The 23040-nt window shown below is 40.1% G+C and overlaps 1 protein-coding gene across 1 annotated transcript in view; it reads left to right on the top strand.

The window, feature by feature from the left end:
- The first annotated feature begins 12082 nt into the window (after window positions 1-12082).
- nr3c2 (nuclear receptor subfamily 3, group C, member 2) overlaps window positions 12083-23040 on the top strand; it is a 69553-nt gene continuing 58595 nt past the window's right edge. Inside the window, exons 1-2 of the mRNA XM_079671611.1 lie at window positions 12083-12503; window positions 14037-15863. Of these exons, the coding sequence (XP_079527737.1) occupies window positions 14056-15863 (1808 nt within the window). The 5' untranslated portion in view covers window positions 12083-12503; window positions 14037-14055. The remainder of the gene's footprint in view (window positions 12504-14036; window positions 15864-23040) is intronic.

Raw genomic sequence — 23040 nt, 5'->3', positions numbered from 1 at the left:
TTTTCACCGGCCCGGCTAAAATAACCGGATGGCCTACCTGCCTGTCAGCCTTCCATCTGTGCACAAACTTATCTCGTGCCCTCATTGGTCATGTGCGCGTTCGTGTGTGTTGGAGGAGGGGCTCTGTAAGGAAGTGGCAGATTTTTTCCGGTTGCGTATTTTCAAATTCTAGCGCACTCGAGCTGGTTTCTCCAAAATGACCTACCCCACCTTTGTGCACGTAAACAGTAAACTGCATATTCACTTAAGCTAAATTCTTAGATTTACAATGTATTAATTGCACTGACTACGGGACCCCAGGTTTTTTCATAAGCTTTTTTTGCACCTTGACTGTGAATATACTTACTTTTCTATAATTCCATAAAAACTGATCCTAAACCAAGTCAAATACATTAAAAATGCTCTTGAATTATTCAAAGCCGAGCGTGGAGTGGTCACTTTAAATAATGAGTCTGTTATTCTCCCCGGTGTTCCCTGCTGGGAAAACTTCGGGCTCAGTTTTTTGTTGGACGCCAGAGTTACAGTCTTCCTTTTTTTCCTCTACCTGAGCTACAGCTTCTACCCAAGGTAAAAAGTCTTGTTTACTTTAAAACTTTTTCAAATAAGTATTCCTCAATGAATGAAAGATATGTTCACTGCATACAACAGATGTTCAATATGGGCATGGAAACACAGTCCGGCTCCTCCATGGATTTCACCCACCAAACAATGAACATAAAAGCAACACTTTCATCCTCTTCTGTTTGCAAACTCTGCCAGTGCAGAGTTAGTACAGTTGAGAGAATGGCATTTTTTTTTTTTTTCAAAAGGCTCTTTCCCGCTTTGTTCTTTATGGCACACACTTTAACCACTGTCTGCTCAAACAAACCAAGCAGATTGTTTGGCTTTAAGAAAATACTTAATGATAACATTAGAGATGCCAGCGTTTCCTAATCCTCAGACAACATAATATTAGTAAAGCATGTTGTTCTGTCAGTATGTACAGTAACTATTTGGATGAAGTCTATTTTTTTTAAGAGGAAAAGGAATTGCCGACATAAAGTATTTTATAGTAGCAAATAATCTATTTAAGAAGTAAAATGAATATGGTTTATATGGTTAGCTCAAATAGCAATAACCATCCATCCATCTTCTCCCACTTATCCGTGTTCGGGTCGCGGAGGTAGCATAGTAACATATAACACAAACGTTCTAACTTTGGGAAATATGCTATTCTTTCTTTGCTGAAAGTTATTTATGTCTATAAAGTGCAAAACAAGAAAATAGGACCATATCACTCCAATTTAGCAGCTCTACACTCGCTCCCACTTACGCTAAACGGTCAGGCACCATCATGACTAAAACATATATTTTAATCCACTCTTGCCCCCTAGAACGTTACGCTCTAGGGTGCAGGTTTGCTAGTGGTGCACATAACCAAAAAAAACGCAAAACCAGATCAGGAGTCAGAGTGCTCGGCTACCAAGCTCCCTTTCTGTGTAAATACTTTTGTTTTATATTGGGCTATATAAATAAACTTTGATTTGATTTATATGAAACAACAGCCAGTAGCATTTTAGCTTAGCATAAACACTTAAAACAGACTCTGCCTGGGTTGGAAAGTTCCATGTTGTGCCCCGCAATAATCAGCTCCACTGATGACCATCGGGGTTAAATAAGCTTATGGACTCTGACTTAAGGTTTTTGGTGAACATTAAAAAATATTTATAGCCAGGTCCTTAAGCACCACGGACTACGCCACGAATCTATCAATACAAAGCCCAGTTAGGCTAATGATTTTCAGAGCAATGGTCAAGGCCAAAGATTTTAACTTTCCCAAACCTCAGTCAGATAAAGAATCAAGGAGTCAGGCAGAATATAATAATATTACATATTCAGATAAACAACCCCTCTGACCCTGCACTCTCTCTGCTGCTACTAGAAGATGGAGAAGGGGTTCTGCAGGTTAACAAGGGGCATGCATTGTGGTCATTTTTCTAACAAAAGCATCATCTCCTGTTAAGTCTTCCATTGGCTACAGTGCAACAGAGACACTTGTACAATATGGTTAGCTAATGAACAGTTGTTGAGCCCAAAGTCTTTATTCTACATGAAAAATCAAACAACAGGCTACAGTTTGGCTAAGAATAGTTTTGTTCTGTGTTCGGTGCAAATGTGTTTATTCATTACTGATAACCCAATTCAATCGTGTTTAATATGCACACTGTGTCAGAAACACATATGTTCCTAATGTATCCTCTACCCCACAGTTGTGTTTACTTTAAAAATAAATAGAGAAATAAGAGCTTTCTTTTTTTACTTTTACGTTGTCTTAATTCTAATCTTAAAAATATGCGAAATTCCTCTGAGATGCTGGAAGAGTCTGCAGCCCTCGACACACACACACACACACGCACGCACGCACGCACGCACGCACGCACGCACGCACACACACACACACACACACACACACACACACACACACACACGCGCACGCACACACACACGCACACACACACACACACACACACACACACACACACACACACACACACACCACACACCACACACACACACACACACACACACACACACACACACACACACACACACACACACACACACACACACACACACACACACACACACACACACAGATAATGAGGTTGCTAAAGAATAGAAAAATATAAGATAAAGTTAGTTTGTAATAGGAGATTCCTCCCAGGCAGTGGAGGCTGGTGTGTATATATAGCAGAGCAGCCTCGTTGTGTAAGGGGGTGTGCATGCTGATGGCCATCGATCGAAACAGAAGGTGTTGTCTGGCACTTCGGGCCATTCACACAGACTCCTGGCTTTCAGTACAGACTTAAATCAACAACTTTGCCAGTTTGTAATTAATGTGAATCTGCTGTTGTGTTGCTGTGCCCTGTGCTTTGGTTATGGAGCCATTTAGACATGTTGTTGAAATATTCTCTGAAGAAGACAAAGGACCGCATGAAGGACAGGACATTATTTGACTCTACAGTTAAAACGTATACTTTTAAATATAGGATTTCTATCTTCTTATTTCAACAACATCCTATACAGTAGGAATCAGTTAACAACTAATTCATTGTGCGGACTACTTGTTTTGTGTGTCATCTGTATATGTAATTAATTTAAGAATTTAAAATGTTCCTTCTTAAACCCACCTTTAAAAAGTGTGGTAGGATGATGAAACAAAAAGCTAATTATTTGACAGACAAGACAAATACACATTTTCGAGGAACTATTTAGAAAATGTATTCATTGCGTGCGTCCCTTTTTAAGCAAAAATTCCATGTCTCTTCTCTGCTTTATATCAGTGTAAACTGAATCTCTTTGGATTTGGGGATTTTGGACTGACAAAATAAGTAATTTGAAAAAACACTGTAGGCTCTGGGAGATAGGGCTCCTTATTATTTGACACTTTAACTGGTTAATCAAGAAAATGATGAACAGAATTACTGATAGTAAGATTCATTTTTGGTTGCAGCCATAGTTCATTCTCCTCTGAGCTTGCTATTTCTTGCCCGAGTCCTCTCCAGTAAAAAAAAAACGATTTGACCGTCTGCTTTGACAAGATGTTGAGGAAATTGAAATCCACTCATGACTGCTTTTACTGAAATCATCTTATCTGATATCAGGAAATGTGTGATGGTCAAACTGTCAAAATGATTACATTTGTCCAGTGCAGTCTGCAGTTTGAAGTGCAAGTAGGATATTTGTTTCCCTAATATTACCCTTTCCTCTGTGTTCACGCTTTTCAATCACTTGCCGAGACTTTGTTCACAACCTGAAAAGTTTTTTATGAGTCTTGTGACAACTTTAACCCCCTAACCATTGGCACAGCAAGGCTGTGAAGAAATAATCATCAAAGCCAGACAAATTTACACCTTAGCAAAGTATCATGAGTCCTGCAATTTCACACAGACCCAGTTTTCCTCCACAGCAACACCAGGAAAACAGCCAAGTTTGCCACTTTCCAGATGGAGGCTAGGCTTTTGAATAATGACTTGCTCTAAAAGTTGCATTTGAATGTCTGTGCTACACTGTTCATAAATGTGCTGATCTCTATACTGGTCTTTGTACTTCGATGCATACTTTACACACAAAGTATACTGCCTAAACTTTTGTCTCAAGCACATTTACATTTCACTGAGTATGGATTTTAGTGTAAATATCTGGATTCTGTCACCCAATGTCACATCATTTAGATACAAAATTAGCAGAACTACTTCTGTTAAATATGCCTTACAGTTATATGAATATTTTGTATTTATTTGAAGCATCACTGTGCAATCCATGTGTGTAGACTCTGTAGAACGTAGGTAGAAATGAGAAAAATGAAGAATGGATTTTTTTTCTCTACACACTTGTTTACTCTGAGATGAGTCGTCTTTCCCTTCATTTCTATCAAGAAGGCATTCCTCCTCTTCGAGTCATTGCACACACATACAGTACACACACACACACACACACACACACACACACACACACACACACACACACACACACACACACACACACACACACACACAGACACACACACACACACACACACACACACAGACACACACACACACACACACACACACACACACACACACACACACACACACACACACACACACACACACACACACACACACACACACGCACACTGCACATCCCTCTATGTAGCGGCTTCTTCCTCAAATAGAAAATGTGCACTAAAACATGACAGCACTGGCGGCTAGTCTCCGAGAGCAGCCCCACTCTTTCTGGCCTAGATTCTTTCAAATCCGCTCTGGAAGTGCCTTCGTCCTCAGCTGCACTGCCAGCCCGCTAGAGAGCGAGTGAGCAAGCCATCTGGCTGCACAGCACATCAAATCCCAATCTGTGTTAATTTGAGTGTTAAGGGCCACTGTTTATTTTTGAAGAAAAAAAAGGGAAAGGGAAAAAAAGCCCCGCTCACAGGATTAATAAAGCCCTCTGTAGTTAATTGTGAGCAAAGTTTGCACCAAAGTTTCAGCAGACGTGATGCATGCCAGACACACTGCAGGTCACTGCTGAAAATTACATGTGTGTAACCTGGCAAAATAAAGATTTAATGTAGCTGGGAGACAATAAGGCTTCATGGATTCATCCAAAATTAAGAGGAAGCATATCAAAACATTTTAATGAATAAAATAGAATACTATGTGCCAGTAATCAGGCGGTGCATATAAAAGCATTTGTGCCTACTACCTGGTGAAAACATTCGGGCAGCCATGGGCTTCTATTGATGTTCATGTTTTTTATTTAGACCCCCATTAGCTCAACATCACAGCCACTGAAACAAGGTTTCAGTACAATTATGTAAAGATTATATTTATTCCGCCAGATCACTATCAACATACATAGGAAAAACATAAAGATATTCCATTTAATGTATTCTACACAAAAAACAGTACTTTATAAGTTTCAAAAACATCTATATTCAAAACTTTCTCTTGCTTTCCTAGAGCTACAGAAGTAGTTGAAGTGATATTTATTTTTCGATTTCTTCATCCCTTTACTCCTCCCTGCCTCTTCCTCGCTTTCTCACACACACACTCACTTTCTCACACACACAAACACACACTCGCTTTCTCTCTCACACACACACACACACACAGACACACACACACACACACACACACACACACACACACACACACACACACACACAGACACACACACACACACACACACACACACACACACACACACACACACACACACACACACACACACACACACACATAAATGCACACACACACACACACACACACACACACACACCCATGCCACCCACCCTGACACATGGTGTGTTATGCAATTGGTGATGCCTAATTACCACTGACATCGCGGAGACTGTTCACTGTGAAATTAATCATGACACAGGCGTCAGCTTTTGATATTTTTCGCCAAGTGATCTGAGTTTGTACCAGCCGATGTAATTAATAAACCAAATGGACACAAATACTGATTAGACGCTGACACTGATGTCTTAATAATAACCAGGTACCTTACATGTAATACCGTTGTTATTATTAAGAAGTGCAGTAAGAAAAAAGTGCATTAAGAAAAAACAGCAAATTATTTTTCTAACTATAAGGATGAGGTGGATTATGGCTTTGACTTTGAGGCTGTTTGCTCACATAAATGTGAAATAATAAAAGAGTTCATGTGTAATCATGTGTGAAAGTGTACGTGTAACAAGGGTATATGAATGTACATACAAATTCTAAACAGCTGTGGGTGCACAGTATCTCGCAGTAGGCGACTGTGCTATTTTTAAATCATACATTGTACTGGAAAGCGCTTACAGTATATCCACTCATGCATAACACAAACAGTTGCTTTTCAGTTAGCAGGAAACCTCGCTGTTACTTTATTATTACAAATAGATGAACTGAGATTCCAGAAACACAGCACACCCGTATCTGGCATAATTAATGTGACATGCATCTCATCAGTGCACAAACCCCGACAAGAGCTGGTTGCTCATTTCTCGAGGTTTTCTCTGCCTCAGTGGCAAATGATCACAAGCCAAGCAGTTTGGGACAAGATGCAGGCAAATTAGTTTGACATCTCGCCTTTTTGTTAAAATCGTGTTTAGATGTTGTTTACCCCCTAAAAAGCAATATGATTTCCCCACCACACATTCATGGTTTGCTTTGATCTTCCACAAGCTTCAAAGTGAAATGTATCAGAATTGTTCATACGGAAAACAAAAAGAAAACTTGTTTCCCCTTTGAGAGGATTTTTTTCTCCAAAGAAAGAACATAACTATGAATAGAGTACAGGGCTCCTGTATTTTTTAATTGGTACAGAAGTGTCTTATTCTTTCCTAGCAAAGCCTACTATCGAGCTATTTTAGTGCTGTATGATCTCTTTCTACAGTTTGTCTATCCGTTCAGGCCATTTCAACTTTTGCACCTCAGGTTCAGCTGTTTTCTAAGCAGATCCTCCCAACAAGAGGGTTGAGGACGACCTGAGAATAAAGAGTGGAGGTTGATGTCTTTCTTTATTTCAGCATTGCCATATTCATTTACTCAACATATTATTTCAGGCACTTAGCCTTTATTTTGAAAGCAGAGAGCAGCAAGATAACAGGAAATGAGGGTAGAGCGGGGGGATAACATGCAGTGAAGTCCCCAGAGAGATGCTAACCTGGGAGGCTTAAATAACATGTTCAGCATCTGAACCAGGACATCTCCTCTTTTTTTTTATTTTGTAATGCTATTATATTATTATACTGATTCTGACCTGGTTAAAATATACATATGATGAGAATTTTAAAGTTGGTGATCGCATTGTGAAAATTATCATTATTTGAATTGGTTGCAAGTTATTTACTGTAAACTAAATATATGTTGTATCTGAATCCCAGGAAAGGAAAAACGGAAGTAAAAGAAGCAGAGACAGACAGAAGAAGAGACTTTCCAAAGGTCTAAAATAATGTACATACTGTAAACACAGTCTGTCTGACCAAAGGTCACCTGGAAAGAGTGTGTTTTCGAAAACTATCAGCAGAGACCCATGTGTGCAAACACTGTACACACATGATGTTAAAAGTCCCTAGAGACCCGCTGCTGTACACCACTGTTGTTTTAAATTCAGTGGACAGACGCTTAAAACTACATCAAAGTTACAGATGGTATTCACTGTGTTTCACTGTATGTAATTGTGTAAAAAAAAATCAAATGTATCTCTGTGAATTTGCGTGCACGTAGACGCGGATGTGTGAACAGAGTGTGACAGACAGAGGAGCAGAAGGTAACCTTTATAAATGACACACAAACAGCAAGACAGTGCATCCGCGTAAAGGTGGCTTTTCTAATCCCCCCCCCCCTCCTGTTGCCTGGCTCTCTTTTCTACTGTATCTCCACATTACATCCCAGGCAGAGGGACACGTTGAGCTCTGCTGTTTATCTGGCTACTGTTCAGTCGTTCTGATTGACGTCCGCCTGTCTCCCTTTGCCAGCTCAAGGCAGAAATATTGAAGAATACTTCATTAAAAAGGAAAACAACTGTAAAAGAGATATAGTGGTAGTCGGAGAAGTGTTTTAACCCTTTGGTCTAAGCTGCTCTCATCAATATTTGTATATAAATAATGGATCAAATGACTACGTGTGTTGCTTGTAGTGAGAATTATCATTCTGCTCTGAAGTTCCTCTCAGCTAAATTAAGTATTTAAATCTCTTTCCACTCAACTTTTGGGTTTCTTGTTAAGCATTACCTTTCTTGTGAAAATTGTTCACGGCTCCTACTATCTGCTGAGCACCAAACAGCAGACAGAGACTCTAAGAAAGTGATCACCATGCAGCATTAAACAGCTAAAAAGCAACATATAACCATCGCTTTAAAGTTGGTGGAGGGCTACAGCGTGTGTTAAATGTACTGTTACTTTGACCAGCTACTACACAGAATGCTGCATACAGAATAATGTATTGGAAATAATCTTACTTTATAATGTAATATTGTCAGGGAAAAATGTGTCTTCTATTCAAACACCTTGCATACACTCAAATCAATTCTATAGCAGTACGAACATCTGTTATAAAACATCTGCAAAGTTACAAAGTTTGAATGCGTCTAGATAAGCTTAGCAAACCACAATCCGACCCAGTGAAGTCTACAACGTTTGCATCAACTTTTTATAATGTCCTTGGTTTAAAACAAACACAGGATTCCAATATCAACAGAAACAAATGTAAATGAATAACCTGCAACAAATGTATTTTAAAAAGTTGTATCAATCTGTTTCACACTTCTAATTTGCCCAAATCAGATGCAACCATATTGCAATGAAATGTGCAATATGGCACAGTTCTTGCTTAATTGCTCACTCTACCTTTCGGTGCTGCAGGTTGGGGGAGAATTTTGCAAGTAGACACCAGGAATATCAATTCATAATGTACTTGACACAGTTTTGTTGAACAACACATTATTTAGTTATAATTCTCTTAATGTTAATGATCTGATCTGAGGCCAGGCTGTAGCCTATACGCAGTGTTCCCACTGAATATGCATCTCTGTCTACACAGAGGATAAACATGTTATTTAATCATCAATGTGTTTTCAGTCATCATTGCTTAAGTAGGATGAACAAAGCCCAGGTGGCGAACACATATCACGAGAGAGACAGGCTGAATGCATATCATTCAGCACTTAAATGTTACGTGCTAACTGTGTAGTAGGGCAACTTAAGGTGAACAGCAATCTGTGTCAAAAGTGAAACTGGATGCTGGCCTTATTTTGCATCTTCATGTGGAAAGTCTTAGTTCTTTTTCTATCACACTTGGATTTTTTAAAATTAAATAACACATTAATCATGCATTCATATTTAAAAATAGGAAATATATCTATCTATCTATGATGATACAGTTCTTCCCCAATATATTTCCTCGCGGATCTGGACTCAGTTGAATTTGCCTTTATTTGAAATGTTGTAAATGTTCACACTGACAGTCACACTGATTCTGTCTATAATTAAATCTCAAGGTGAATAAATAAAAAATATTGCAAGTTGGTTGTGTAACTCTTCCATTTTACATATATTTGACTGCTTTCAGTACAACCTTATCTCTGTGAACCTTAAATTGCAGCATGAGTGACAAAAAGTATTGACAAGAGGGGTGGGGGGGGGGGCCGCTGATGATGTATGTGTGTTGATCTTACTCCAGCCATCTATTATGTAACAGTCCAACACAGATTAGGGGCAAAAGAGATTACAGAAAAACAGAAATATTTAAAATGTCAGTGATAAAGCTGCTATAATCAGAATGTGTCGAGTAACAATTGATCTAATGGATCTGTATGTGAGAAGTTTGCTTGTAGGGATGAACCCGTAGAGATTTACTAACAGTTATGCACCTCTACAAAGCATTTAAAGGGGCTTTTCACTCATCTTTCGCAGCATGCAACATTACTGTTTGCTTCATTCTACTTTGGCGTTTAAAGCTAGCAGGCAGCTGTTTCCAGCAACAAGCTCCGTTAACCCACAGTGAAGAGCGAATGCTTAACTTGCATTCATGCATCATTGCTTATGTTGTTCCGTATTAGCTGGATTTGTAAAGTTTGAGAGTACGTTTTTTCATGGTGTGTATCCTGATATGTTGTGGGATTGACTTGTTCGAGGCAATACTAAACATTGTAAAATTGTGAGAAACCAGAGGGGATTGGTAATCCCACTTCTGGGATGGATACATGATCACTTTAGTACTGAATATTCCACATGAATAACTGCTTAATTGGAACCAAAAGCTGCCGAGGGAGGATGATGGTGACGGACTACTTCTCTGATTAAAACCATGTCTGTAATTACTACACACGATGGGGACTGGGTCTTCTGCTGAGTTGACAAGTGTTTTGTTTCAGAGTTAACATGCTCCAATTCACCTGTCCCCACGAGGCGCAGCATGCACCTCTCTGCTTTGCCTTTGGCCTTCGCAGCTAGTGGAGTTGTCTGCTATGTCTCTAAACTTGAGTGGAAGCATGCTCCTAATCATAGCAATCACTCATCCAAAAGGACCCCCACCCTTAAAATACAGCTATATTTAGCTTCCATGTATATACAATGTTTTCAGGCTAGTGTGATTATCATTGATTTGGCAAAAACAACAGTGCCTGAATGCTCAGTGGGACTCAATGGAGCTGCCTTGAATTTTTACAAATGATGGAGGCAATTATTACTGATTTCATATCAGCCGTGTTCTGCTGTCAGTCTGCAAAGTCTTATGACTGTCACTGAGGAAAAATCTTTGATGCGGAGCTAAATTAGATTTGCTCATGATGTGTTTGACTGGCATCCATTATGTGCAATGGACAAATGGGAGCTGCATGAATGGGGGTGGGAAACATTGGTTATATCTCCATTCTGCTGCTTTTTCTGAAAGCAGGTCCCCATTCATGGGTGATTAACAGGCAGATCAGGGAGGTGGGCAGTGTTGCTCGGATGGCTTTGACTAATCTAACTGCTGCTGCCTCGCTTGGGTAATGGCTACAGGCTGGATTGGAAAACCCAGACAAGCAATAAAGAGAAACATTCAAACTACTGTATCCACTCTCAAAGCCGAAGTCCTACATGCACACTGTTATGCAGTCACATGAAACACTACAGAAAGTGACTCGACTGACTGACAACTGCAGAGATTAAACTGATTGTTGGATGTTGCTGGAGCACCACCAAAGTCTAAACTCACATCAATGTCATGACATATTGGTAGAAACATGTAAATAACATCTTGTTCCAAATGATAGGTTGTTGGTGGCATCGAAGATTAACACAGACACATTATAGTGCAACAAAGGACACTATCAGTGATCTCATCTAATCTTATTACTGTACTGAAATTATTTGTTGTTTTTTTTGTTAATTATTTTTCTAGTTTAATTTTTTTTTTTATAGAGGAACAACTACAGTTTTGCGGGAAAATGGTTTCAATTAAATTAAATGTGTGGAATAAAGATTTGCATCATAGTTTTAAGGATTGAGTTAAGTGACATCTTGACCATCCAATAGACTTTTTCAAAAGCAGTAGAAATATTGCTCCACCTAGTGGAGGCAGCCGTCAGAGTCACAGGGCAACATCCTGACTTGATTTCCAAAAGTAAAATGGCCTATATATATATATATATCTATATATATATATATATAGATATATATATAATATTTACAGGATTTTTATAGGATCCAGGATCCATGTCAACAGTAAAAGTGAGACTGGGATGGCTCTTTCTCTATCTGCTCTTATCTAAATTGTCAGTGCGCGTTCATGTGTATGTTTGTGCACGAGCTCCATATGGCTAACCTTTTCAGATGTGGCACTGGAAAAGATGAGGAAAATAAATAAAAAAACAGGATAAAGTAGAGTGAGGGAAGAGGACTTATTATTTTAAACCTTCAAAAAATGTGTAACAAACTTGTAAGTACTGTTTAATTTGATTGAAAAAGACTGCTTTTGGAGTTTATTTCCAAACACCACTGCGCTGAGCACGGTGCCCTATTTCCAGGCGGCTCTGTCTACCTGCGCTGAGCCCCTCCCCTCTCCTCTCTCCTCGCTGCCTCCCCTCCTCCTCAGAGTTTGTGTTGCACTCGTTGCAGTAGGAGGGTCCATGTGCCTGTGAATGACGTCGCTGACTTCAAGTCCGAACCGACTCCTTCGTTTGTTTGTATTACTCTTTTTATTTTGGGGCCCAGAATCGGTAATCTGTAAATGTGCGGGCATAATGTGAGCTCATCTGCCGCTGTCGTCCGACCCGTGGCCGCCGTTCGTCCTGTCAGGAGCAGCGGCTTGCTGTGGAGGATTACTAGTGATAATACGCAGTAGACTTCTCCAGTGCGCCTAGCTGTCAAACTGAAAACTATGTATTGGAAAGAGTAGAAACAAGACATTAGTTCATATTTATTTGGTTTTCGTATCTTTTATTTTGTCCTCTGGATTATCGCTGCCCAGCAACACGGCCACCTGACAACTCTGAATGTCGTAATTAAGGTAAGGAAGGACGGAGCGCAGTGTTTGAATGTACATTTTCATTTGGCGCGGGGTGTGAGATGATACTGAAAGCAAAGTCCTCACTGTTCAATCGGGAAAAAAGCTGAGTTCTTACGCCCGATTCATTTGCTACGGGAGAGAAATCTAACAACTTTACACCGGGGCCGTAATCTCAGTGTCTGCTCCATAATAAAAGTCACCAAGAAGTTTATTGCACTTTATGTAGCCTACAAACGAAATGTGCCACAATCATTTTATTCATAGATTTTCGTTTCTGCAAGCACCTGTCAAGTGGTGCTCAGAAATATGTAGTGTGTCAAATTGTTTCCAAAAATAAGACTTTAGTAATAATAGTGTCTTCCTTGTGCACTTTCTCTATCTTGTCATTCAAATGAGACGACTTAAATAACTTCGCCAGCAACAATAAAGAAAAAAATCGTCTTTTAGAATTACTTCTGCGCATACGCAAAATGGAGAGATATGCAGAGTTGCATGTCCTACAGAGGCAAGGCAATCACGGCTGGAGCAAGAGGGAGGCATTATCAGTCTGACATCTTTTTCTTTTTCTGTTTTATATTTTTAGTTGCGCACTTATTGTGCTTGGGATTTTTTGCAGGCAACCTGAATAACTTTAACTCCGATGTCTTTGCTGCTCCGCAGCTGTGAGTCTTTCAAAGAGTGAAGCGTAGCACTAACAAATGCATTTTAACATGACTCAAAGCAATGTATTTTCATTGCAACCTGTTATAACCTGGTATGCCTTGCTATCGGCAGTATTTTTATTTCTTTTGCACATGACGAAGCTGCTCCAGGCGCTAAAGCAACATTTTAAGTTATGTCGCAGCTATGTTGTGACTGCAAGAAGAGCAATAACTATTGAGTGACAGCTTTGCGACCAATCAAAGAAAGGGCCAGATAAAGCTGGTGGATTTCTGACTAAGCTGTCCAATAGAAGCGCAGCAGAGGTGGGAATTCAAAAAGCCCAGACGACGTCACGTAGATACATTAACCCTTGAAATGCAGTTTTCTTCAAGTTAGGAGACTGTACATCCCCTGTATTGCAGTGATAAGGAGCTTTTTCTGTGAGTGAGGAAACAAAGGACAAACTTGCATTGGACTGCTTCAGATTTACACAGTATTATATATGTTTTTGTTTTGTTGTTATTTAAAAGGAAGTCATTATAATATCAACATTAAGTCAATCCTTTTTATTTTGTATTTGTAGATAACATAAATAATCTTTCAGCCTTTTTCTTCATTTTCACATGCTTTTTTGCTTCATTGTGTTTTAATCTACTGAAGCAGAACCTACTGCTATTCAAAACGACAAATACTCTATTTACACAGTACAATTATATTCTTAACATTATACGTTATATTCAAATGAGGCATGTTGTTCTCTCCTTGAAGGTAAATATGTTTAAAAAACATGTCATACATTTTTTATTTTCAGACCAATGCATTGTACGCAGCTTGAAAAAACAGCATTGGGAACTATTGTCATTAATTTCTCTACTTCTTTCCGCTTACCAGGTGAATCAATGAGTCAGCAATGGAGACCAAAAGATACCAAAGTTTCTTTGATGGGAGCGACACAGAGAATCGATGGCCGCAGGTCCCCAGCACCATGGAGCACTGCTGCAGCACAGAGGATTCAAGTCTGACTAGCAGTGATATCCTGATGGACATAGTCAATGTGAGCTGCCCTGCTGGAAGCCCGGCCACTGACTGCAAAGACAACAATACCAAGAAGCCGGAGCAGCCAATGCTTCGGCTTAGCCAGAACCAGCCATTTGTTCTCCCTCACTTCAACAACACCCTCCATGGTCATAAGCAGGAAATGGACTCTAAGGAGCTTTCCAAGACTGTGGCTGAGTCTATGGGACTGTATATGAATGCTGCCAGGGAGGCAGACTTTGCTTTTAGCCAGCATGGTGGCAGTACCAGCCCTGGAAAGATGTATCCAGGGTGTGGGCGGGCTCTAGAGGAGACCCAGTGTGGTTCCACAAAGAGCCCCAAGTTAAAGCACTTTGGTTTCCAGCAACCCAGCACCACTCCCAGAGAATGCGCGACTGGGACTCCAGTTAGCTCAGCATCAATGCTAGCTTCGTCTCTGTCCTGCAGCCCCCAGACTTCCAGCTCCATCTCTAGTCCCGGGGGTAGCAACAATATGGTGTCATCAACCACCAGTCCTCCTACGTGTTTTGGACCGGTGTGCTCGTCCGTCAGTAGTCCTGTCAGCCAGACGTCTTGTGCTGCAACTCTGGCCAACATCAAGCGCAGGAACTCAGCCACATGTAGCCCCGTGGAGTCCAGCACAGTGGGCTCGCCTCCTCTCACCAGCCCGCTCAACGTCATGAGGTCCCCCATGTCCAGCCCCCACAGTATGAGCAGTGTGAGATCACCACCGTCCTGCAGCACTACCTGTAATATCAGGTCGTCTGTCTCAAGCCCTACTGGAGGCAGCTGCACCAGCACTGCCAACAACTGCAACACCGCAAGGCCATCCATGTCCAGTCCGGCTTCAGGGGGCGCCATGGCTGTCGGCAGCCCACAGAACCCCTCCTCTGGTGGGTTCCCTGTGTCCAGTCCTGCTGGAGGACTAAGGTTGGTGCAAAACGACACCAACAGCCCAGATGCAGCTGGTCTGACCAGAGACTCAGACTTCAAGAACTTTGAATTCCCCAAAGTAGAGATGTTAGACGGGGAGGTTTTTAACGTCGGCTTAGACCAGATGGGCATGGTTAAGTACATCAAGAACGAGCCTGGGACTGACTTCAGGAGCATGTGTTTAGGCAGCTCCAAGTGTAATGCGGGTAGCACACCTTTTATCACACAGATTAAGAGTGAGCCCAACATAAATGAGGGATGTATGAACCCCCAGCCCTATGCTGAGCAGTCGCCATCTCTTAGTCTCTATCCTGCATCTGAGACCACCTATTTGTCCCTGAGGAATAACATTGATGAATTCAGTCTTTCTGGTATCTTAGGACCCCCTGTCTCCTCTATGAATGGGAACTATGAGTCTGATGTGTTCTCCAACAATGTCCTGTCTAAAGGGGTTAAGCAGGAGACCACTGATGGCAGCTATTACCAAGAGAATAACAGCATGCCTACATCGGCCATTGTTGGAGTTAATTCCGGTGGACATTCATTCCATTACCAGATTGGAGCGCAAGGAACAATGTCTTTCACGCGGCATGATGTGAGGGACCAATCCAACCCTTTGTTGAATCTAATTTCGCCCGTAACAGCGTTAATGGAGTCGTGGAAATCTCGGCCGGGCATTTCACAAGGGTCACTGTCAGCCAGAGGTGAGGGATACCTGGGTCAGAACTGCATGACGGACAGCATGTCAAGGTAAGGAAAATAAAGACGTCTCTAAAGTATGTGGACTAAGTGATTGCTTTTGAAGTGTATCTCTGTAAGGTGTCTCGCTGGAAAACTGTGATGTGTCTAAGTTGTGATAAATATCAAAAATGTTGAGGAAGTTTTTATTTCCTGAAATACGTTTTTTTTTTTTGTCAGTATACCTGTATAATAATGTGTCTCTCTCGAGGATCAGATAGATGAAAGGCCAGTTTGTTGCAGTTAGACCCATATTGCACAAGGGATTTAGGGCGTTTGCTTTGAACAGTGCAACAGTAATAACAGCACAGCTTGGGAAAGGCAGCGGGACGCTGGTGGGAGGGAACAGGAATTAAAGGATGGGGTCCAGGTCATTGTTATAGTAGCATGTGATCACAACATCATCCCTGCTAGCAATGCCCTATGTTCTACTGTTAAACAGAGGCAAAGTTTACCACTTATCAAATGCCCGTTTGTGCGTACAACAACAATATTTATTGGTCTGTTATGAGAAGGTCTATCTTAGACCTTGTGTAATGCAAATATCTGTTTTTATGGGACCTAAGCCATTGGCAGCATCATAATTTATCAATGATTGATCACAGGCTTTTGTTGCCAAACTGATAAAATAAACAGTTGCTTTTTCGAGGGTGGGGGCTAAACAAAACAACAAGCCAAAGGGAAAATAACTATAATAAGTCGCAAACTGGCAAAGTGCAACTTTGACACAGTTGTTGTGCTTCCAGTGAATTCTGGTGTCTTAGTTGCATGTGAAGCCGCAGGAAGTCACTTGTCATCAAAACGATTACTAATAGTAAATATGAAAGCCATTATCGAGAACATGAAACAAATGGTATCATTGTTGAAAATACAGAAATATGGATAATCACTACAGGGAGAGGGGCTGATGTTTGCAGTACATCAGAAAAAGTCTTTGTGGTCTGGGTGAGATTTTAACAGCATCAAGTGTAAATTGGTGTTCCTATAAACTACAATGCGATTGTGCACTTTTTTTGCATAGGATGTAACTTATTCACACTCTTTATGAGCATTTGCAAAGAAGCAATAAACAAAGTCGTAAATGACTTCCTGATAACTTGCACAGCATTGATAAGTGTCAGACCCTTGCTGTAAGGGAAGTACAGTATTTAAGCTGCTTCTGGCATGGTCATTGCTCCACTGTGACTTAACCATAACAATTTCAGACTGACTTTGGGCAGTGATGTTGCACAGAATCTCAAAATTGAGAATTATTAGATCAAAAGCCTTCCTGATTGAATTTGTAGAAAGGAACTTTCACAGATCTCACTGATTGTCGTGCTCTTTTCAATTGTCTATTTTCATTTTATTCAGCTGTTGTCATTCAATTGCAGGGAGTAGTTTGAAAAGAGGGACTGGGAAAAAGTCTGTTTATCTGTAATTTCACTGACTATTTATGTACCTAGGTCAACTGGTTCAACGTTGCTGGCAAGAGCAATACAAAACACTTTTGCTGATGATTTATGCATCTATTATACCTTTATTATTCAACAAGTTAGGAAATACATGTTTAACTATAATCTTTTATTTTAACATGTGTGGTCGGATTTAGCCACACTGAAATATCTTATAAAAAAAACAATAAAAGGTGACCAGATCAACCCGTAGGGTCGTTTTGATTCAGAGCTCAGAAAAATATTTGTATTTTCTGTGGCCAACTTGTGTACTAGGCATGTTGTGTGCATGTATGTGTTTCCATTCACACTGCATCCCACCCATAGACCTGACCTGATTATCTTATCTTCAGTGTTATTTATGTCTTCTATGTTTGACATGTTTATCCAGCTTTATATGTACAGCACACGCTCCGCTAGAGAGTAGAGATACTACGTGTGTGTGTGTGTGTGTGTGTGTGTGTGTGTGTGTGTGTGTGTGTGTGTGTGTGTGTGTGTGTGTGTGTGTGTGTGTGTGTGTGTGTGTGTGTGTGTGTGTGTGTGTGTGTGTGTGTGTGTGTGTGTGTGTGTGTGTGTGTGTGTGTGTGTGTGTGTGTGTGTGTGTGTGTGTGTGTGTGTGTGTGTGTGTGTGTGTGTGTGTGTGTGTGTGTGTGTGTGTGTGTGTGTGTGTGTGTGATAACAAGGCTCGTAGCTCTGAGGAGACTGATACAGCCCCGTTACCTTGGAGGCAACCCATATGGCAGGAGCCAAAGCGATGTTGACGGGATCACTGCCACCTTGGTCCTAATGAGATCCAGCTTAGCCCTAATGTCAGACAGGCTGACAGTAAGAGGTGGGCCACATGGCAGGCAGCCAGGCAGGCAAGGAAGCAGGGAGACACAAACACACATATACATCCATCCATACAATTAATATATACACACACACTCACAGACACATATATGTGTTGGGTAGAATGCAAGTGTCCTGTTAGACCAGTAGTATTGTATTGATTGACAGCTATACTTGGCTATAAATATAGGCTTCTTGCATCCTGCCTGAAATCTGAAAATGCACTGCAGAAAATTTGTGGCACTCTCGAGCTTCGGACCAACTACATGGTGCCCAGGCCCAATATTTCATAGGCAAACATTTTTACGTAACCATTAAAAAGCACCACTACAATTCTTTGATCCGCTGAAGCCTTGGATGACAGAGTGTAAAATCCCTTGGCTCTTTTTTTTCCACTTTGGTTTCCTCTGTAAATGGTTTTAATTAAAAATGGCTGCTCATCTGAGCAGTCTGGATTACTTTGTGCAAAAACGTTTTAACTCAGATTCACAAGAGAAGAGGAAGGGGGAAAAAACGAGTTGCCTTAACCATAATTGTGTGCTTATGTGACGTTTGATTTAAACGTAATTCTTAAACAAACTCAGTGACCAGAACGGTGTATTTTACGTTGTTAGAGGTTTGGATGCTGAATCTTTTATTGCACAAAAGTTTAATTCCTTTATCTATTCTCTTAAAGAATATTTAAAAAGCTGTGCAGCGTCCATTATGAAAGTAGTCTGATTTGTATGAAATATGGAAATAATTTTAAATGACCTACATTTGTGTGCTGGATTATGTTTGCTCGCTGCCTAAATCTCCAAATCTCTTTTCACCCGATTTAGGACATTTTAATTCTGGTTTTCACGGCAATTTTTCACCAAATAGAATTAATCTAAAATTTGTCAGCCCCTGACCTAATAATTTTATAATCTGAAAAATGGTAAAGACTCGAAATAGAAGCCGACAATGTATTTCTTCTTTGAAAATAGCTCTCATTATCTTATTTTACCCTTTTCTATAGCCATGGGAATAGCAGCACTTCAATATAGGCTGACATTTTCATTGCTTTAAGCTTGCAGCCAGTAGCTATAGATCAACAGTGTCCGTCTTGAGGATGCACCAGATTCAAGCGGGGAAAATGCTTTGCACTGGACTCCGGCCAACGCTCAATGTTCTGCAGAGGGATGAAAAGGCATACTCCTGAGAGCACACTAATAAGGCTTTAATTGTATGTTCCTCCACTAAATTAATGGATGGAAATGATTTGATTAATTCAGACACTGCTGGATACTAATATCCAATTAAATACCAACACCAGGCATGCACAGGGGCTCCCAGTGCATTATGGGTTCCTGACTATAAAGCAGGCAGATGGTTGCTTGGGTTGTGAAAAGGATTTTAGAGGTGAAGGTGAGGGAGAATGGCTTAGACGTTGTCTTATAGACTAGTGAATGCACATATATTAATTACGTGCATTCTCATGTGTACTGTCCAAATGTTGAATTATTCATTTAATAACTCCTGTAAATCAATCAGATACATTGTATCTTAAGCAAATATGAAATTCACTTTGAGTAACAGTTCATGTAGTTTTCTACATACAGTTTTCATCTCACATTTTCTTTTCATTTTGTCCTTGGTTCAATGACATTAAATGAATGCCAGGTAGCTTTAAGCTTCTTTTACTAACTCTTACTTGAGTGTGTAGAAACTTTTTATGATGTCTCAAGTAGGGCTGCACGACTTGGGGAAATAATCTAATTGCGATTTTTCTGACAGATATTGCGATTCAATTTGCGATATTTGTTTTTAAGCGACTCAACGAAAGTTTATTGTAAAATGCGGCCATATCTCTGACTAGGAAGGTCGTATCAACGTGCTCCCGTCTCTAGCACCCCTGCAGCCCGAGCTACGAGTGAAAGAACTAAACTTACATGAAACTTCCACTGGGTTGCTTTAAAGTCAAGCTTCAGTTCCAGACTCACCCTGTAATGGATGTAACACATGTGACGGAGCATTACTAACCTGACTCAGATGGTTTGTTTCACCAAACCATCTAGGAGAGCTCCATTGGAAGCCATTTGGAAAAGGCAGGCACTTTCAAAAATACTTGGCAGGTGATTGGATCAATCTGTTTATCACCTATCATGGGCCACTTCTGATTGGTTAACAATGGCTGGTACATGTGGAGCACAGCACTTCTGATTGGTGTGGATGACTGACACACAAGAAAAAGAAAAAAAGTTTAAAAAAAAAAAACGTTAAAAAAAAGTTTGAAAGAAAATTGCAGGCTTTGCGATTTGATAATCGTATCATTTCAAATCGCAATTTCGATTTAAAATCGATGAATCAATGTTCAGCCCTAGTCTCAAGTGCAGACCTGACAACCATTGAGTCATTTTATGCACTCTTAAGCAAGCTGTACTGTATAAGTGTTTAAAGGCTAATGGTTCAATAGAAGAGTGACAAACATAATGAATATAAGTCTTTCTTTACTGAGTGTATGTTACTTCTATTGTAGCTGCGTGTAAAGATACACAAATAATGCAGCGTGGACCGCAGGAACTATCGTCATTAAATGAATGTGGTTATTTGGTTCTTTGAAGTGTAACTTTGTCTCAAAAGAAGAGACGAGTATATTCGTTTCATTTTCTTCACTTATACATTTTGTTCACGAAAGTGGTTTGAGAGGCCGTTGGGTGAAAAGGCCATGTTCTTCCGTTTGATTAAAATCTAGAAAGATAATTGACAGCTCACTCAAGGATGCTGGGAGTAGTTGACCTCAGGCAACAGTTATATTTAACTAACAAATAAATAAGATATTATACATAGTACAGCACTCATTACAAATACAACTGCAATAGTTGAGGAAAAAATATCAATTACGATACTAGTGAAGACTAAACTTTACTCATACATATTATAACAATGTTGAGATTCATCAGTTTAACATTTTCATGTCCTGTTATGGTAGTACATCAAACTGGTGAGGGGTGTCTGGCTCATGGAGGTAAAAAAACGACTTACTACCTGCCCAAGGACAACCTTCAAGCACCTGAACCAGCCTACAGTGCTGGACAGTTTCTTTTTCTGAATTTGTTCAATTGTTCCCTCCTTTTGTGAATTGGCATGAATATCTATACATCTGGATTGGAAAAAAAGATTAAGGATATCAAATGAAAACAAATCCAAATGAATAAAACGCCTGAATGGATTTTTTTTGTTATGGTATTACACGGAGCCAACAAGGATCCAGTTATTTTCTATCTTCTAGGCAGATAATCAGTCGTTGGCGTGGGTGGACTGAAGGCTGTGTGGAGCAGAGTGGTGAGGCTCTATTCGACCTAGTAAGACTACGTCCGGTGAAATACTACTGTTTTACTTCAAATCTAAGAATGTATCCATAAAATGAAATCCTGTTGAAGATAAACACATCCAGTGAGGCTTTTAAGACCTTAGCTGAAAGGTGAAAACTGCTGGAGATAAAGATTGTGATCGTGCTTATTCTGAGGGGTTGAAAGGCCCCATGAAGCAGGCAGTGAGTAATCCGCCTTAGATTGTGCCAAAATAATATTTGTGCTTGATGTTGATCTCATTGGAGATATTGTTGTACTTCTCCTGCAGATGAGAAGCGTACAACTATCAGTGCCATTAATGCTGTTTAGGGTGCAGTTTATTTAGTTTGTTTGGGGTTCACTACACAACAATTCAGCATTCATTGATAATGTGGACTTCTTTCATTTGGTCAGAATCGTTAACTGGTCTCATTAAAGGTGGGGTAGGTCATTTTGTAGAAAACCAGCTCGAGTGCGAAAATACACTGCCACTTCCTCACAGAGCCCCTCCTCCAACACACACGAACGTGCACATGACCAATGAGGGCACGAGATAAGTTTGTGCACAGATGGAAGGCTGACAGGCAGGTAGGCCATCCAGTTACTTTAGCCGGGCCGGCTCAGATGATTGGTCGTGCTTTTTACAGTACTACGGTTTCCACAGATGAACATTTTGTTATGGATTTTTTGTCAAAGCACGTCAGATATTCATTGCTATCGGGATGTTAAGAGCATTCCATGGAATATAACAAAAAGTGTATCTCGAGCCGGTTTCTCAAACTTACCTACCCCACCTTTAACTGGCAGACTCTTTCAACAACTCTGTCAATGAAGGATTGCCAAATTTGAAAAAGAATCATACAAATACTGTAAGCTTGCAAAACTACACAGATCTTACAACTACTGTAGGCAATGAATTAAAATGTGTTTGTTTTAATAATATTATAATCAATTATTTATCTCAGGAGTCGGCGGAGACAAAAACTAGATTTTGTATAAGCAATTTGTGTTAAAGTTAACAAGGTGATAATATGTCAATGTTGTGTTTTACAACTTGTTCCTCTGGCCAAATATATTCATTTAAAGGGGAAAGTAAAAGGTTACTATCAGCTCTTGGCTATCAGAGCAGTTTTGGTTTTGCAAACAGGATGTTAAATACCACAATTTCCTTTACAGTTAAATGTTCACTGAATAGTTATAGTAACATACTTTTTTATATAAAGTCGCTTAAGTTTTTATGTCATGTCATTTTATTTTCATAACTTTTATCAAAAAAAGGGGTCTGAAATAGGATAAAAGTAACAGATCTGATCTGAATATCAAACAATGTTATCGTATCAGGTGAAGCCATGAGGGCACAGTGAAAGCCTGCTTTGTGTTTCAGCTTTATGAATGGAAATGTCTTCTTTTTTTTTTTCTTCTCCTATTATAGTTTGGTAGTAAATGTAATCTTTATAAAAGAACATTGTGTAGCACATTGATTGGATGCTATTGTTGCATAGAAAAGATACCATGTTAAAAGTCTCCTCTCCTCCTCTCCCACGCAGCACCATGCACACACACACACACACACGCACGCAAACACACACACGCACGTGCACGCAAACACAC

The sequence above is a fragment of the Notothenia rossii genome, assembly GCF_949606895.1.
Source record: "Notothenia rossii genome assembly, chromosome: 1".
Classification (NCBI taxonomy): domain Eukaryota; kingdom Metazoa; phylum Chordata; class Actinopteri; order Perciformes; family Nototheniidae; genus Notothenia; species Notothenia rossii.
Note: the sequence above shows the minus strand (reverse complement) of the source record. Positions and strands in the feature narration are given on the sequence as shown.